This window comes from Oncorhynchus masou, chromosome 25 (genome assembly GCF_036934945.1).
Source record: "Oncorhynchus masou masou isolate Uvic2021 chromosome 25, UVic_Omas_1.1, whole genome shotgun sequence".
Taxonomy (NCBI): domain Eukaryota; kingdom Metazoa; phylum Chordata; class Actinopteri; order Salmoniformes; family Salmonidae; genus Oncorhynchus; species Oncorhynchus masou.
In genome coordinates, this window is record NC_088236.1 from 14,795,765 (window position 1) to 14,813,537 (window position 17,773).

Consider the following 17,773-nt stretch of genomic DNA (forward strand, 5'->3'; position numbering starts at 1 on the left):
AATCACCCACCACAACAGGACCAAGCGGCATGGTAACAGGCAACAGCAACAGCAGGAGCAACAAAGAGAGGAATGGACATGGGAGGACGAATTGGACGGAGAAGGACCCTGGGCTCAGCCTGGAGAATATCGCCGCCCCAAAGAAGAACTGGAGGCGGAAAAGCGGAGAGGCGCCGGTATGAGGAGGCAGCACGGCGACGCGGATGGAAGCCCGTGAGTCAGCCCCAAAAATTTATTGGGGGGGAGGGGCTCAGGGAGAGTGTGGCAGAGTCAGGAGTCAGACCTGAGCCAACTCTCCCTGTTTATCGTGAGGAGCCAAGGAGGAGACCAGAACCAGAGCCGGTGTTGGAGGTGAGCGAAGCAGAGACTGTGAAGGAGTTAATGGGGAAATTGGAGGAGCGAGTAATGAGGGAGTTGCTGTGTTGGTGTGCCGGAGTCTCCCGCCTGTTCAGCGCTGCCGGAGCCTTTCTCCTCTCCTAGGCTGTATAGGTTTTCACGTTCCGTTTGTTGTTTTTGTATAGTTAGTTATTTCATGTCGAGTTCCTCTTCATTAAAGAACATGAATAACCATCACGCTGCATTTTTGTCCTTCTCCTTCGACAGACGAGAACCGTTACATCGATATCCTTTAAATCATATAATGTATGGATAGTTCACATTGTTCACTATTGTTCACATATATATCCTGGTGTTCACATTTAGATCCTATTGTTCACATATGGATATATCCTCTTGTTCCATATAGATCCTATTGTTCACATGTAGATATAGATCCTATTGTTCACATAGAGATCATATTGTTCACATAGAGATATAGATCCTATTGTTCACAGAGATCCTATTGTTCACATATGGATATATATCCTCTTGTTCCATATAGATCCTATTGTTCACATAGAGAAAGATATCCTACTGTTCACATAGAGATAATATTGTTCACACAGAGATCCTATTGTTCACATATGGATATATATCCTCTTGTTCCATATAGATCCTATTGTTCACATAGAGAAAGATATCCTACTGTTCACAGAGATCATATTGTTCACATAGAGATCCTATTGTTCACAGAGAGATAGAGATCCTATTACTCACATAGATATAGATCCTATTGTTCACATAGAGATAGAGATCCTATTGCTCACATAGATATAGATCCTATTGTTCACATAGAGATAGAGATCCTATTGTTCACATAAAGATATAGATCCTATTGTTCACTTAGAGATATAGATCCTACTGTTCACATAGAGATATAGATCCTATTGTTCACATAGAGATATAGATCCTATTGTTCACATAGAGATATAGATCCTATTGTTCACATAGAGATATAGATCCTATTGTCCATATACAGTGCCTTGCGAAAGTATTCGCCCCCCTTGAACTTTGCGACCTTTTGCAGGCTTCAAACATAAAGATATAAAACTTTATTTTTTTGTGAAGAATCAACAACAAGTGGGACACAATCATGAAGTGGAACAACATTTATTGGATATTTCAAACTTTTTTAACAAATCAAAAACTGAAAAATTGGGCGTGCAAAATTATTCAGCCCCCTTAAGTTAATACTTTGTAGCGCCACCTTTTGCTGCGATTACAGCTGTAAGTCGCTTGGGGTATGTCTCTATCAGTTTGGCACATCGAGAGACTGAAATATTTTCCCATTCCTCCTTGCAAAACAGCTCGAGCTCAGTGAGGTTGGATGGAGAGCATTTGTGAACAGCGGTTTTCAGTTCTTTCCACAGATTCTCGATTGGATTCAGGTCTGGACTTTGACTTGGCCATTCTAACACCTGGATATGTTTATTTTTGAACCATTCCATTGTAGATTTTGCTTTATGTTTTGGATCATTGTCTTGTTGGAAGACAAATCTCCGTCCCAGTCTCAGGTCTTTTGCAGACTCCATCAGGTTTTCTTCCAGAATGGTCCTGTATTTGGCTCCATCTTCCCATCAATTTGAACCATCTTCCCTGTCCCTGCTGAAGAAAAGCAGGCCCAAACCATGATGCTGCCACCACCATGTTTGACAGTGGTGATGGTGTGGTCCGGGTGATGAGCTGTGTTGCTTTTACGCCAAACATAACATTTTGCATTGTTGCCAAAAAGTTACATTTTGGTTTCATCTGACCAGAGCACCTTCTTCCACATGTTTGGTGTGTCTCCCAGGTGGCTTGTGGCAAACTTTAAACAACACTTTTTATGGATATCTTTAAGAAATGGCTTTCTTCTTGCCACTCTTCCATAAAGGCCAGATTTGTGCAATATACGGCTGATTGTTGTCCTATGGACAGAGTCTCCCACCTCAGCTGTAGATCTCTGCAGTTTATCCAGAGTGATCATGGGCCTCTTGGCTGCATCTCTGATCAGTCTTCTCCTTGTATGAGCTGAAAGTTTAGAGGGACGGCCAGGTCTTGGTAGATTTGCAGTGGTCTGATACTCCTTCCATTTCAATATTATCGCATGCACAGTGCTCCTTGGGATGTTTAAAGCTTGGGAAATCTTTTTGTATCCAAATCCGGCTTTAAACTTCTTCACAACAGTATCTCGGACCTGCCTGGTGTGTTCCTTGTTCTTCATGATGCTCTCTGCGCTTTTAACGGACCTCTGAGACTATCACAGTGCAGGTGCATTTATACGGAGACCTGATTACTCACAGGTGGATTGTATTTATCATCATTAGTCATTTAGGTCAACATTGGATCATTCAGAGATCCTCACTGAACTTCTGGAGAGAGTTTGCTGCACTGAAAGTAAAGGGGCTGAATAATTTTGCACGCCCAATTTGTCAGTTTTTGATTTGTTAAAAAAGTTTGAAATATCCAATAAATGTCGTTCCACTTCATGATTGTGTCCCACTTGTTGTTGATTCTTCATAAAAAAACAGTTATCCTATTGTTCAAATAGAGATCCTATCGATCACATAGAGATAGAGATGCTATTGTTCACATAGAGATAGAGATGCTATTGTTCACGTATAGATCCTATTATTCCATATAGATCCTATTCTGCACATAGAGAGCCTATTGTTCACATAGAGTTATATATGCTATTGTTCACATAGAGATAGACATGCTATTGTTCACATAGAGATCCTATTGTTCACATAGAGATCCTATTGTTCCATATAGATCCTATTGTTAACATGGAGAAAGAGATCCTATATGTTCTATTTCATTTTGTGGTGCCATGAACCCCTTGCTAGGCTGTGCCTGTGTGCCTGTGTGCCTGTGTGTGTGTGTGTGTTTACTTGTAGACGTCGTTCTCGATGCCCAGCAGGTCATAGCCCATGGCTTGGAGGGTGAGTTCATGGAGGATGGGAGAGACCGGGTCAAAGCCTCGGTCCAGAATCAGGAGCTGGGAGCGAGACTTGTCTGGACCCTAAGCAGGGAGGAGGGAAAGAGGGGAAATATAAACTGACAAAGACAAAAGGCTGGACAATGAGGTTTATAATAATATGTTTCTATAATATAATATATGCCATTGAGCAGATGCTCTGATCCAAAGCGACTTACAGTCATGTGTGTACAAATCTTACGTATGGGGGGCCCCAGGAATCGAACCCACAACCCTGGCGTTGCAAACGCCATGCTCTACCAACTGAACGGTACCACTGTTCCATGTGCCAGTGGTATGTGTGTTTACATTATGATTCAACTACACTATTACAGTTTCATACATAACCTCCAAAATGTTCCAACAACTGTAGATTCTACTATTCCATTATTTAGCTTGTGCGTGCTACATTGGTTTTACGTAATGACGTGTTTCAATGTAACCTAAAGGACAAAACACACCATGCTAAAACCAGGCTAAAACCAGCTGGTGGCTATACTATCGCCTCGGACCTGAACATCGACATCATTTATATATGTTGAATGGCCACCGTTAGTTGACACCCAGCAGGGGATCGCTAACACAACCTGCTGTTTTTACCATTCACTGGCTCAGTGTGTTTTGTAAGGCCCTGTCCCAGTGAAATCATTATGGTTGGTTGGCTTTAGGGTTGAGGTCAATTCCATTTCAATTCCAGTCAATTCAGGGAGCACACTGAAATTACAAGACAAATTCTCTCCAATGTTTACTATCTGAATTGACTGGAATTGAAATGGAATTTACTCCTACCCTGGTTGTCTGCTCTCCTGCCTCACCTCTCCCATGGTGGGGTTGTCTGCTCTCCTGCCTCACCTCTCCCATGGAGGGGTTGTCTGCTCTCCTGCCTCACCTCTCCCATGGTGGGGTTGTCTGCTCTCCTGCCTCACCTCTCCCATGGTGGGGTTGTCTGCTCTCCTGCCTCACCTCTCCCATGGTGGGGTTGTCTTCTCTCCTGCCTCACCTCTCCCATGGTGGGGTTGTCTGCTCTCCTGCCTCACCTCTCCCATGGTGGGGTTGTCTGCTCTCCTGCCTCACCTCTCCCATGGTGGGGTTGTCTGCTCTCCTGCCTCACCTCTCCCATGGTGGGGTTGTCTGCTCTCCTGCCTCACCTCTCCCATGGTGGGGTTGTCTGCTCTCCTGCCTCACCTCTCCCATGGTGGGGTTGTCTGCTCTCCTGCCTCACCTCTCCCATGGTGGGGTTGTCTGCTCTCCTGCCTCACCTCTCCCATGGTGGGGTTGTCTGCTCTCCTGCCTCACCTCTCCCATGGTGGGGTTGTCTGCTCTCCTGCCTCACCTCTCCCATGGTGGGGTTGTCTGCTCTCCTGCCTCACCTCTCCCCTGCTCACCTCCTGCCTCACCTCTCCCATGGTGGGGTTGTCTGCTCTCCTGCCTCACCTCTCCCATGGTGGGGTTGTCTGCTCTCCTGCCTCCCACCTCTCCCATGGTGGGGTTGTCTGCTCTCCTGCCTCACCTCTCCCATGGTGGGGTTGTCTGCTCTCCTGCCTCACCTCTCCCATGGTGGGGTTGTCTGCTCTCCTGCCTCACCTCCCATAGTGGGGTTGTCTGCTCTCCTGCCTCACCTCTCCCATGGTGGGGTTGTCTGCTCTCCTGCCTCACCTCTCCCATGGTGGGGTTGTCTGCTCTCCTGCCTCACCTCTCCCATGGTGGGGTTGTCTGCTCTCCTGCCTCACCTCTCCCATGGTGGGGTTGTCTGCTCTCCTGCCTCACCTCTCCCATGGTGGGGTTGTCTGCTCTCCTGCCTCACCTCTCCCATGGTGGGGTTGTCTGCCTTGTAGCCATCCAGCTTGTCCTGCAGGAGCTGAGCCAGAGTGGTACAGTCTTTATACTCCCTGAGTCAAGTAGACAACAGACAGGCTCTTAGCTTTCCAACAGACAACAGTCTATACAGGTGTTAGACACGATAGGAGTTAAACGCTGTGTATCAGTACAATAGAAAGCCTAGTGACTGATAGTGCTTCCTCTCTCCCTCTCTCTCTCTCACCCTCTGTATCTGACGCCAGGGTATTCCTTCAGGGTATTGCAGAGAGTGGCGATCTGCTCAGCACAGCGCTCCAACATGTTGTGCTTAATGTCAGCCTTGTAGGGGCTGTAGAAGTCCTGGAAGGCATCTGTCTTGTCCAGGGAAAACACCTAGACACACAGACATAAGACAGATAAGAGGGAATAGACATACATACCACAGGAGGTTGGTGGCACCTTAAATGGAAAGAACGGGCTCTGGGTAATGACTGGAGCGGAATCAGTGGAATGGTATCAAATACATCAAACACATGGTTTCTATTCCATTAGCTCTGTTCCAGCCATTATTATGAGCCGTCCTCCCCTCAGCAGCCTCCACTGCTACATACACACAGAGAAATAATTAATGACATGTATTTTATTAGGCTCTTTTTACATCAATAGTTGTCACAAAGTCTTTTACAGTTGCCCGGCCTAGACTCCAAATATTACGGTCACTTTCCGAAAATATTTGGAATATTCCTGTAATCAGGATGGAATGAGCAAGATATCCATGAATCCTACAACCGGGAATTTGGTGGAAATTAACACAATTTTGCAACCCTATCCAGTGGGCATGCAGGGTCGGTCGTGCAGGTGGCACAGTGGCAGTGTGTGAGATTGAGTCAAACAGTGTGTGTGTGTGTGTGTGTGTGTGCGTGGGGGGGGGGGTAATATAATCCTCTTTCATTACGCTGAGTGCTGCCCAAATGACTGACAACACAGTACAGTGCTGTAGGAGCAGATGCGACATCTTTCATTATTTTTGTAGGAGGGATTTCCCAAATGCACCATTATGACATAAATGACAGTTTATTTCCAATCTGACACTTCCTATTTCGCTTCCTAATTCTGCTCCTCCATCCTTTCCCACTTTCTCTACTTGCCCCATAATGTCAGGCAGGCTCTCTCTTTCCCCATGCACCACCACTGTCACTGGCACCTCTACATGGTTGAGCCCATCTGTTGATCGCCCATTTGGTGTGCAAACAACTTCCCCTTGTCACACAACCCTACTTCACCCCCCATTGGCTACTGGCCAGTATGTTGCTACATCAGCCAATGAGGTGAGGGATTAGAGCCTCCCTTCTAGCCACTCCGCTCTGCTCTGGAACATTCCATCAGGAGAGAGAGGAGACAAACCCAGCTCATTCAGCAATCCCTCATCTACTCCTCCCCTTCTCTTCGCTTATTCCTCCCCCTCTCCAATTGTGCTTTCTTTCAGACAGACAGACAGTTCAGACCTGAGACTCATAGGGCAGACAGACAGACAGACAGACAGACAGACAGACAGACAGACAGACAGACAGACAGACAGGCAGTTCTGACCTGAGACTCATAAGACAGACAGACAGACAGACAGACAGGTTCTCACCTGAGACTCATAAGACAGACAGACAGACAGGTTCTCACCTGAGACTCATAGGGCAGAAAGGCGATGTGGATCTCAGTCAAGGTCTTCATGGCTTTGGACGCGCGGGATTTCGTCAACAAATTAAACAATGAATCTGGGATTGCTGTGAGGGAGGGGGGACAAAAATATTAATTAAAAGATGAAAGAAAAAGGGAAATAGAATAGAAATCAATATACTCTACTGTGGAAGGTTGAGTGTTGGTATGGTGTCAAAGAGGAGTTGACTGTCGTTTCATCTGTTAGTCCGTTCCCAGTACTCCAGCAGGCGGTCAGACTGCTCCATACTCTAATTGACATATACAGCAGGCGATGGTATGTCGTCGTCCCGGGTCTCTCTGATATTACTCACTGTCAGTGAAGAAGACGTGAGCTCCTCTGTATCTGGGCGACCGAGGGTCTCTGAAGTCATCTATGAGTGCCTCCACAGTCTGGGGAGAAGGAACGGTTGGCAACATCATTAGAATCTTACCATAGAAAGCAGAACGTCTGTGGTCCTGTGTGGCTTAGATGGTAGAGCATGGTGTTTCCATCTCCAGAGCTGTGGGTTTCATATCCCACTGGAGCCACCCATATGTTCATGCATGAATGTACCACAGTAAATGCTTTCGATGAAAGCATCTACCAAATGGCTCCCATACCTCATCATTGGGAGTTATTAAGTAGATGGCCTCCATGCTTGGGAGAGGCTCCCGTTTCTTGCCGATGTCTTCAACAACTGGACAGGAGAAGACAGAAAAGCACAGCCATTCAGTTAGTCAATTGAAGGTGCTACACTGTTCGCTCAATTTCAGTTTATGTTAGAAAACAAGCACTGAATAGTGTAGGGAATCATTGTACCATATAAATCGCTGTGAAATTAAACAAAACTTTTTTTTTTTTTACAGCTGTTTGAGGCAGGTGGACCAAAACAGAAAGTAAAAGGCTCAAGTGCAAGTCTCTGCTGTGTTACAGAGAAATTGGATGTGGGGGATACATTTTAAGTAAATAATTTTTGCAACCAGGAAATTACATTGGCCACTAGATAAGACAGCCACAAATTCAAAGCAACTTTCCGGTGGGAGAAATCAATAAGAGAATATCACAGCCAATCTCTGGTGGGTAAGTAACACTGTGAAAAACTTAATTCCATTATTACTGCAGATATATTATTGACATTTTCTGAAATAACAATGCAAATAAAAAACATGGTGTATCACCTTGAAGGGATGCTGAACAGGAAGTGTGTATATGTGGGACATTGAGTGGTACTCACTGGTGATGCCCTCTGACATGATATCTGTCATCTTACAGCAGGATGACATCATCCTCATGCTCAGCTTGTCTACGACCAGCACCTGGGGCAGGGAAGGGAGGACACAGGTCAGAGGTCACAGTGCGTCAAGGGCTCTAGTCAAAAGCAGTACGCTATATAGGGAATAGGGTGCCATTTGGGCGAAGACCAGCGCTATCATGTACTATCATAACCAAGACGCAACCATTCATAACCAAGACGCAGCCATTCATAACCAAGATGCAGTCATTCATAACCAAGACGCAGCCATTCATAACCAAGACACAGTCATTCATAACCAAGATGCAGTCATTCATAACCAAGACACAGTCATTCATAACCAAGACACAGCTATTCATAACCAAGACACAATCATTCATAACCAAGATGCAGCCATTCATAACCAAGACACAGCCATTCATAACCAAGACACAGCCATTCATAACCAAGACACAGCCATTCATAACCAAGACACAGCCATTCATAACCAAGACACAGTCATTCATAACCAAGACACAGTCATTCATAACCAAGACGCAGTCATTCATAACCAAGATGCAGCTATTCATAACCAAGACACAATCATTCATAACCAAGATGCAGCCATTCATAACCAAGACGCTGTCATTCATAACCAAGATGCAGCCATTCATAACCAAGACGCAGTCATTCATAACCAAGATGCAGCCATTCATAACCAAGACGCATCCATTCATAACCAAGATGCAGCCATTCATAACCAAGACGCAGCCATTCATAACCAAGATGCATCCATTCATAACCAAGACACAGCCATTCATAACCAAGATGCAGCCATTCATAACCAAGACACAGCCATTCATAACCAAGACACAGCCATTCATAACCAAGACACAGTCATTCATAACCAAGATGCAGTCATTCATAACCAAGACGCAGCCATTCATAACCAAGACGCAACCATTCATAACCAAGACACAATCATTCATAACCAAGACGCAGCCATTCATAACCAAGACGCAGCCATTCATAACCAAGCAAGCGATCCATTCATAACCAAGACGCATCCATTCATAACCAAGATGCAGCTCCATTCATAACCAAGACGCAGCCATTCATAACCAAGATGCAGCCATTCATAACCAAGACGCAGTCATTCATAACCAAGACGCAACCATTCATAACCAAGAGTCATTCATAACCAAGACGCATCCATTCATAACCAAGACGCAGTCATTCATAACCAAGACACATCCATTCATAACCAAGATTCATAACCAAGACGATCCATTCATAACCAAGAGATCCATTCATAACCAAGACGCAGTCATTCATAACCAAGACACAATCATTCATAACCAAGACGCAGTCATTCATAACCAAGACACAATCATTCATAACCAAGACGCAGTCATTCATAACCAAGACACAACCATTCATAACCAAGACACAGCCATTCATAACCAAGACACATCCATTCATAACCAAGATCCACACAATCCATTCATAACCAAGACACAGTCATTCATAACCAAGACGCAGCCATTCATCATTCATAACCAAGACGCAGCCATTCATAACCAAGCGCATCCATTCATAACCAAGACGCATCCATTCATAACCAAGACGCAGCCATTCATAACCAAGACGCAATCATTCATAACCAAGACACATCCATTCATAACCAAGACGCATCCATTCATAACCAAGACGCAGTCATTCATAACCAAGACACAGTCATTCATAACCAAGACACAGTCATTCATAACCAAGACACAATCATTCATAACCAAGACGCAGCCATTCATTCATAACCAAGATCCATTCATAACAAGAATCCATTCATAACCAAGACGCAGCCATTCATAACCAAGACGCACCATTCATCATTCATAACCAAGACGCAGCCATTCATAACCAAGACGCAGCCATTCATAACCAAGATGCAGCCATTCATAACCAAGACGCATCCATTCATAACCAAGAATCCATTCATAACCAAGATGCAGCTATTCATAACCAAGACGCATCCATTCATAACCAAGACGCATCCATTCATAACCAAGATGCAGTCATTCATAACCAAGATGCAACCATTCATATTCATAACCAAGACGCAGTCATTCATAACCAAGACACATCCATTCATAACCAAGACACAGTCATTCATAACCAAGACACAGTCATTCATAACCAAAGATCCACACAGCATCATTCATAACCAAGACACAGTCATTCATAACCAAGACACAATCATTCATAACCAAGACGCAGTCATTCATAACCAAGACACAATCATTCATAACCAAGACGCAACCATTCATAACCAAGACGCATCCATTCATAACCAAGACACAACCATTCATAACCAAGACGCATCCATTCAGCAGTCATTCATAACCAAGACACAATCATTCATAACCAAGATGCAGCTATTCATAACCAAGACGAATCCATTCATAACCAAGATGCAGCCATTCATAACCAAGATGCAGCCATTTATAACCAAGACACATCCATTCATAACCAAGACACAGTCATTCATAACCAAGATGCAGTCATTCATAACCATTGATATGCAGTGCCTTCAGAAAGTATTAATATATACTGAACAAAAATATAAAACGCAAAATGTAGTGTTGGTCCCATGTTTAATGAGCTGAAATAAAATATCCCAGAAATTGTCCATACCCACAAAAAGCTTATTTATTTAAAATGTTGAGCACAAATTTGTTTACATCTTGTTAATAAGCATTTCTCCTTTACCAAGATAATCCATACACCTAACAGGTGTGGCATATCAAGAAGCTGATTAAACAGCATGATCATTACACAGGTGCACCTTGTTGGGGGTAAAAAGCTGGGGGGGACCACCCATATGTAAAAAATAAAAAGCTTTGGACAAAACTGCTAAATGGGATATATTATTATTAATATGTGCATCTTTGTCAACACAATACCACAGATGTCTCAAGTTTTGAGGGAGCGTGCAATTGGCATCCTGACTGCAGGAATGTCCACCAGAGCTGCTGCCAGAAAATTGAATGTTATTTTCTGTACAGTAAGCTGCCTCCAACGTCAATTTAAAGAAAGATTTGTATTTATTATGGATCCCCATAATACATACGTCCAACCTGCTCACAACCGTAGACCACGTTTAACCATGCCAGCCCAGGACCTCCACATCTGGCTTCTTCACTGGCGGGATCATCTGAAGGGGTGCTGAGGTGTATTTCTGTCTGTAATAAATCCCTTTTGTTGGAAAACCACATTCTGATTGGCTGGGCCTGGTTTCCCAGCGGATCCATGGGTAGGCATAGGCCCACCTGATTGGGAGCCAGACCCACCCATGGATCCACCCTTGCCCAGTCATGTAAAACCCATAGATTCGGGCCTAATTTACTTATTTCAATTGACTGATTTCCTTACATTAACTGTAACTCAGTAAACTCTTTGAAATTGTTGCATGTTGCGTTTATATTTATGTTCAGTATACTTTCTGAAGGCACTGTAAAAGCTGCCCATACCTTCCATTCTCCTTTCTTGTGTACCTTCTTGATGACGTCATTCATAATCCCTGTAAAGGGAGAAATCATTGATTAGCACACTTCAGTTTGCACAGTAAACTTTTTTTGTGATAAAAGCATTGTAGGCTATTTCCCCTTGTCATATACAGTAAGTTTCGCCAGGTCTCACTGACTCAACTATTGGAACAACATTAGCAAAGCCTGGGCGTCTAAGCATAATGTTTCAGATTAAAAAATGGATGTCAGATATTTTTTTCTCGTGAATTCTGGTGACAGACGGTGTTAGCGGTGAGGACACAGTCATTGTTGGCATTTAATGGACTCCTCGGAGGGGTATGAAGTAGGCATGTCATACAGTGTAACACTTGAATTCCATCTGTGTGGAGTTTTGGAATTGCACCCCTTGGAACCCTCTGGAAGACTGTTCTGCATCCCAAATGGAACCCTATTACCTTTAAACTGTGCTACTCTTGACCGGGACCTAGGGAATAGGGTGCCATTTGGGACACATATCCCAACTAACAGCAAACGTTCCCGCAACTTTCGAGAACGTTCCCTTTCCTCATCATCTAATGTTTGGACCATGTGGTCCACCACGGTTTGACCTCGAGAGAGGCTGGGCAGAGAGTGCAGCACAATCTGAGCCACTTCACCATAGCATCCATCATCCGGACATTCCAAAATGAGAATAGGTATGTACTGCAGACATTGGACCTCTATTACTTTTACTACTTGACAGCGGTACAACAAAAGCACAGTAACGACCATAAATTAAAAATATATACTGTAAGGGGAAACAAAGCCAGTGTTTCATGTATTACTATATACAGTTTATGAAATTGGGAGCTATACTACTTTGTAACATGTTTATCTTGAATACTGTATAACTGTAGTGTTTACTGTACTGTATGCTATTTTGTTTTTGTAGAACTGAAAGAGACCACCATGTGGAACATGTCTATATATTTGCAGACCAACAGGAGGCTTCCATTGTGCAAATGGTAGTTGAAAATGATGCCATAAGTGTCAGGACCCGGTTACGAACCTGGGTCTCCGGAGTGAGAAACAGTCACTTAACCAACTGAGCCACGAATAGTCAGCAAAACCCAGAAGATGAGGCAGACACAGCAGTACTTAAGATGGTGTATTTAATAAAGTAAAAAAGGAGAAGTCCTTCAATACAAAAATGGTAAATCCAAAAGGTGGTAGGAATAGCACAAAAGGAACGGCCCCCTAGGAATTCCTGACGGGGCCCTGAACTGACGAATGAGGTCAGGGTCCAGGATGTCTTTGGCAGGAACCCAGGAGCGCTCCTCGGGACCGTAGCCTTCCCAGTCCACCAGATACTGCCAGGACCGCTGCACCCGGCGGGAATCCAGTATCCGATGGACGGTATAAGCCGGCTGGCCTCCAATAACACGAGGCGGAGGGGGAGGTCTGTCTGCCGGGACAAGGGGAAAAAAACAACAGGTTTTAACAATGAAATGTGAAATGTGGGATTAATCTTAAGGGATCTGGGTAAGTGTAGGCGATAAGAAACTGGGTTAACTCTCCTGGCAACCTTGAAGGGACCGATGTATTTTTGGGACAGCTTGCGAGACTCCACCCGTAGAGGTAAGTCTCTTGTGGAGAGCCAGACTCTCTGGCCGGGGCGCAGGGTAGGCCCGGGACGGCGACGTCTGTTGGCTTGTTGTTGGTACCTCTGTGAGGAACGCATAAGATTAAGACGGGTCTTCCTCCACATAAGCCGACAGCGTCTGACGAACTTCAAGGCTGAAGGCACTCTGACTTCTGCCTCCTGGTCCGGGAACAATGGAGGAGCATAGCCAAACTGACACCGGGGACATACCAGTGGAGGAGGAGCGCAAGGTGTTGTGCGCGTATTCGGCCCAAACAATAAAGGATGACCATGTGGACGGGTTGTCACGAGTCATACATCGGAGGGTGGTTTCCAGCTCTTGATTCATCCTCTCTGTTTGGCCGTTGGACTCTGGATGGTACCCTGAAGATAGACTGGCAGAAGCCCCCATGAGTTGGCAGAAGGCCTTCCAAAACCTTGAGGCGAACTGGGGACCTCTGTCAGAAACCATATCTTGAGGAATGCCGAAGACTTGGAACACATGATTAATTACCAACTCAGCCGTTTCCTTGGCAGAAGGTAACTTAGTCAGAGGGACGAACCTGGCCGCCTTTGAAAACCTCTCGATTATGACTAGGATAGTAGTATTGCCATGGGATGGAGGAAGTCCAGTAATAAAGTCCAATGAGATATGGGACCAGGGTCTGTGGGGAACAGGTAAAGGGTGAAGGAGTCCTTGAGGGCGGAGGTGAGAAGATTTACCCTGGCAGCACACGGGACAGGCATTGACGAAAGTGGCAACGTCTTCTCTTATGGTAGGCCACCAGAACTTACGCTGGATGAACTCCAAGGTGCGACCTACGCCCGGATGACAGGTGAGGCGAGAGGAGTGCCCCCACATAAGGACCTGAGTCCTCACTGCCTTGGGGACAAACAACCGATTGGCAGGACCTCCTTTCGGGTCCGGTTCGCTAGCTTGAGCACGTCTCACGGTATCCTCAACTTGCCACGAGATCGGAGCCACAATCTTAGCAGCAGGAAGGACAGGCATGTCCGTGTCATCTCAAATGGCAGGAGCGTAGACTCGGGACAGGGCATCCGGTTTGAGATTCTTCGACCCGGGCCGATAGGTGAGGATAAACTGGAATCGATTGAAGAAAAGAGACCATCTAGCTTGTCTAGAGTTCAACCGCTTCGCCTGCTGGATATACTCCAGATTTTTGTGGTCCGTAAGCACTTGAAACGGGTGAGAAGCCCCTCGAGCCAGTGTCTCCATTCCTTCAATGCCATCTTAACCGCTAGGAGTTCACGATCCCCACATCGTAGTTCCTCTCAGTCGGGGTAAGCCGGTGTGAGAAGAAAGCGCACGGATGAAGCTTCTTGTCTTCACCCTCTGAGACAGGACAGCTCCAACACCAACCTCTGATGCGTCTACCTCCACCACAAATGGTTCATCCGTAGTCGGTAGTATCAGGATGGGAGCAGAGAGAACGCGCTGCTTGAGTCCTTGGAAGGCCGTCTCAGCTTCTCTTCCCCACAAAAACCTTGCATTGCCACCCTTGGTTAAAGCTGAGAGAGGGGCTGCCACCAAGCTGAAGTTCTTGATGAACTTGCGGTAAAAGTTTGTGAAGCCCAGGAAACGCTGAACTTCCTTAACGGATTTGGGGTGGGCCAATCCGCTACCGCCCCTACCTTCCTGGGGTCCATTTGGACTCGACCGGGTTCCACTACAAATCCCAGGAATTGTACTCGGGATGAATGGAATTCACATTTTTCCGGCTTAACGTACAGATGGCTGTCCAGGAGGCGTTTGAGTACTTGTCTGACATGCTTAGTGTGTTCTTGAAGGGAGCTCGAAAAGATGAGGATGTCATCCAAGTAAACGAACACAAATATGTTAAGCATATCCCTAAGCACATCGTTTATGAGCGCTTGGAACACCGCTGGGGCGTTGGTCAGGCCGAAGGGCATCACCAAGTATTCATAGTGACCAGTAGGCGTGTTGAAAGCGGTCTTCCACTCGTCACCAGGTCTGATCCGCACAAGATGGTATGCGTTCCGCAGGTCAAGCTTAGTGAAAACAACTGCTTCCTGGAGCAGCTCGAAGGCTGTGGCCATAAGGGGTAGCGGGTAACGGTTACGGACGGTTATGGCATTAAGTCCCCGGTAGTCGATGCAAGGACGTAATCCACCGTCTTTCTTGGCCACAAAGAAAAACCCTGCTCCCGCCGGGGAGGTGGATGGACGCATGAGGCCTGCTTCCAGAGCGTCCTGATGTAGGTATCCATAGCAGCTCGTTCGGGTGGAGATAGGGAAAAGATCCGACCCCTGGGGGGCAAGTGCCCGGAAACAGGTCGATGGGGCAATCGTAAGGTCTATGGGGTGGTAGCATGGTGGCCCTCTGTTTGCTAAACACCAGTTTGAGGTCATGGTAACACTCGGGAACTCGGGTCAGGTCGATGGATTCTAAAGACTCGGGAGTAGAACCGGGAATTCTGGAAAATACAAGTAGCTTGGCACGTAGGACCCCACTGCTTGATAGTGCCCACAGACCAGTCGATGTGAGGGTTATGGCTGTGAAGCCAGGGGTATCCAAGGACGAGAGGGAACTCGGAACAGGAGATCAAATGAAAGTTCATCAATTCCTGGTGTTGTGAAACTGAAAGTCGCAAGGAGGTAGTGACATGAGTGACAAGTCCAGATCCCAAAGGGCTTCCATCCAATGTAGTGACCCTCATGGGTTCACTTAGAGGTTTCAGAGGGAACGCCATTCTCCTTCGCCCAGACACCATCCATGAAGTTACCTGCGGCTCCAGAGTCTACCAAGGCTTGAAGGTGAAGCTTGTGGTTGTTCCAGGAGAGGGTGACTGGAATGAGCAGACGGGAGTTGGACGGATGGGAGGAGGTTATGTTTCCCATTACAGTTCCCCCGGTCTGTACGGGACAGAGCGTTTCCCTGGAGCCCGGGACACGTGGAACGGAAATGGCCCGGTTTGCCGCAATATAGACCATCCTCATCCGGCGGTCTCTCTCAGCCTGGGAGATGCGTCCAATCTGCATGGGTTCCGATGGAGCCAGCGAGGATAAAGGTGGGGACTCGGAGCTGGGACTGATAGGGGCTAGAGGTCTACGGTTGAGTTCTCTCTCTCAGATGCTGGTCAATGCGTGAGGCCAACTTGATCAGGGACTCGAGATTGTCCGGTGGTTCCCGAGTGGCTAGTTCATCTTGGATAGTGTCGGAAAGGCCTTTCAGAAAGCACACCGTGAGCGCCTGTTGTTCCAGCCACTTGCTGCTGCCACCGTGCGGAACTGGATGGCATAGTCCGTCACGCTGCGCCAACCTTGGTGGAGAGTCAGGAGCTGTTTGGCTGAGTCGGAACCACTGCTTGGGCCTTGAAACACTCGTTTGAATTCCTCAGCAAAGGCAGAGTAGCTGGCACAGCAGGAACTATGGGCATCCCACACAGCAGTAGCCCAGGCCAGGGCTTTTTCCGACAGCAGGGTGATGATATAAGCGATCTTAGACCGGTCGGTGGGAAACGACGAGGGTTGTAGCTCAAAGGAGAGAGAACATTGGGTGAGAAACCCTTTACAAGCACTTGGATCACCTGAGAACCGTTGGGGAGGTGGAAGACGAGGTTCAGCCAGGGGGTTAACTGCCATGGGTACGTGAATCTGAGGTACTGGGACGGGAACTGTTGCCGGGGTAAGACGATCAGATATTTGCTTAATGGAAGTCAGCATCTCCGACAGAAGATGAGAATGTCTAGCCATTAAGGCCTCTTGCTGAACCAGGGCGGCTTCGTGGCGTTGGACAGTCTCCTGGTGGTGGGACAGCATGGCAAAAAGGTCCTGGGAACTGACTGCCTCTGGGTTCATTTTTGGCTCTGTGTTTCTGTCAGGACCCGGTTACGAACCTGGGTCTCCGGAGTGAGAAACAGTCACTTAAGCAACTGAGCCACGAATAGTCAGCAGAACCCAGAAGATGAGGCAGACACAGCAGTACTTAAGACGGTGTATTTAATAAAGTAAAAAAGGAGAAGTCCTTCAATACAAAAATGGTAAATCCAAAAGGTGGTAGGAATAGCACAAAAAAGCCTCAAGAGATACTCAAAAACAAAAACAGAATTCCACAAGAGCATCCACCGGAATCGACAAGAATACACAGAACACTAGGGCTGGGTGCTAACATACAAACACAGAGCACAGAACTGAGGGAAACTAAGGGTTTAAATACAATCAGGGGAAAACGAGGCACAGGTGCAAATAATAATGGGGAACAAGGAAAAACACAAGGTCAAAAAGCACAATGGGGGCATCTAGTGACCAAAACCCGGAACAACCCTGGCCAAATCCTGACAATAAGACTGTGGGATATCTAACAACAGATTCTTGAAACCCCTGCCATCTTCCATAATGTCAGAGTGAGCTTTACAACCATAGCCTGCATTCTTAAGAAACACCATCTCTGGATGAAGCACATCTACAGTCCCATTTGAAAGGAATTCCCAGAGTGAAGGGTGAATGGTATGAATATGTGCAAGTAAAGTAGTGTATTATTATTATTACACTGTTGAAATATTAGAGACTCATTGGTGTTGCCAGTGAA

At 46.2% G+C, this 17,773-nt stretch overlaps 1 protein-coding gene across 1 annotated transcript in view; it reads right to left on the minus strand.

Annotated features, from left to right (window-relative positions):
• The window catches only part of LOC135513502 (syntaxin-binding protein 1-like), a 42,463-nt gene that overhangs the window by 15,946 nt on the left and 8,744 nt on the right, over positions 1-17,773 (minus strand). The window contains exons 2-9 of the mRNA XM_064936380.1: positions 11,586-11,635; positions 8,062-8,143; positions 7,448-7,524; positions 7,159-7,237; positions 6,809-6,912; positions 5,379-5,527; positions 5,142-5,226; positions 3,252-3,382 (exon numbers count right to left, since the gene is read on the minus strand). Of these exons, the coding sequence (XP_064792452.1) occupies positions 3,252-3,382; positions 5,142-5,226; positions 5,379-5,527; positions 6,809-6,912; positions 7,159-7,237; positions 7,448-7,524; positions 8,062-8,143; positions 11,586-11,635 (757 nt within the window). The remainder of the gene's footprint in view (positions 1-3,251; positions 3,383-5,141; positions 5,227-5,378; positions 5,528-6,808; positions 6,913-7,158; positions 7,238-7,447; positions 7,525-8,061; positions 8,144-11,585; positions 11,636-17,773) is intronic.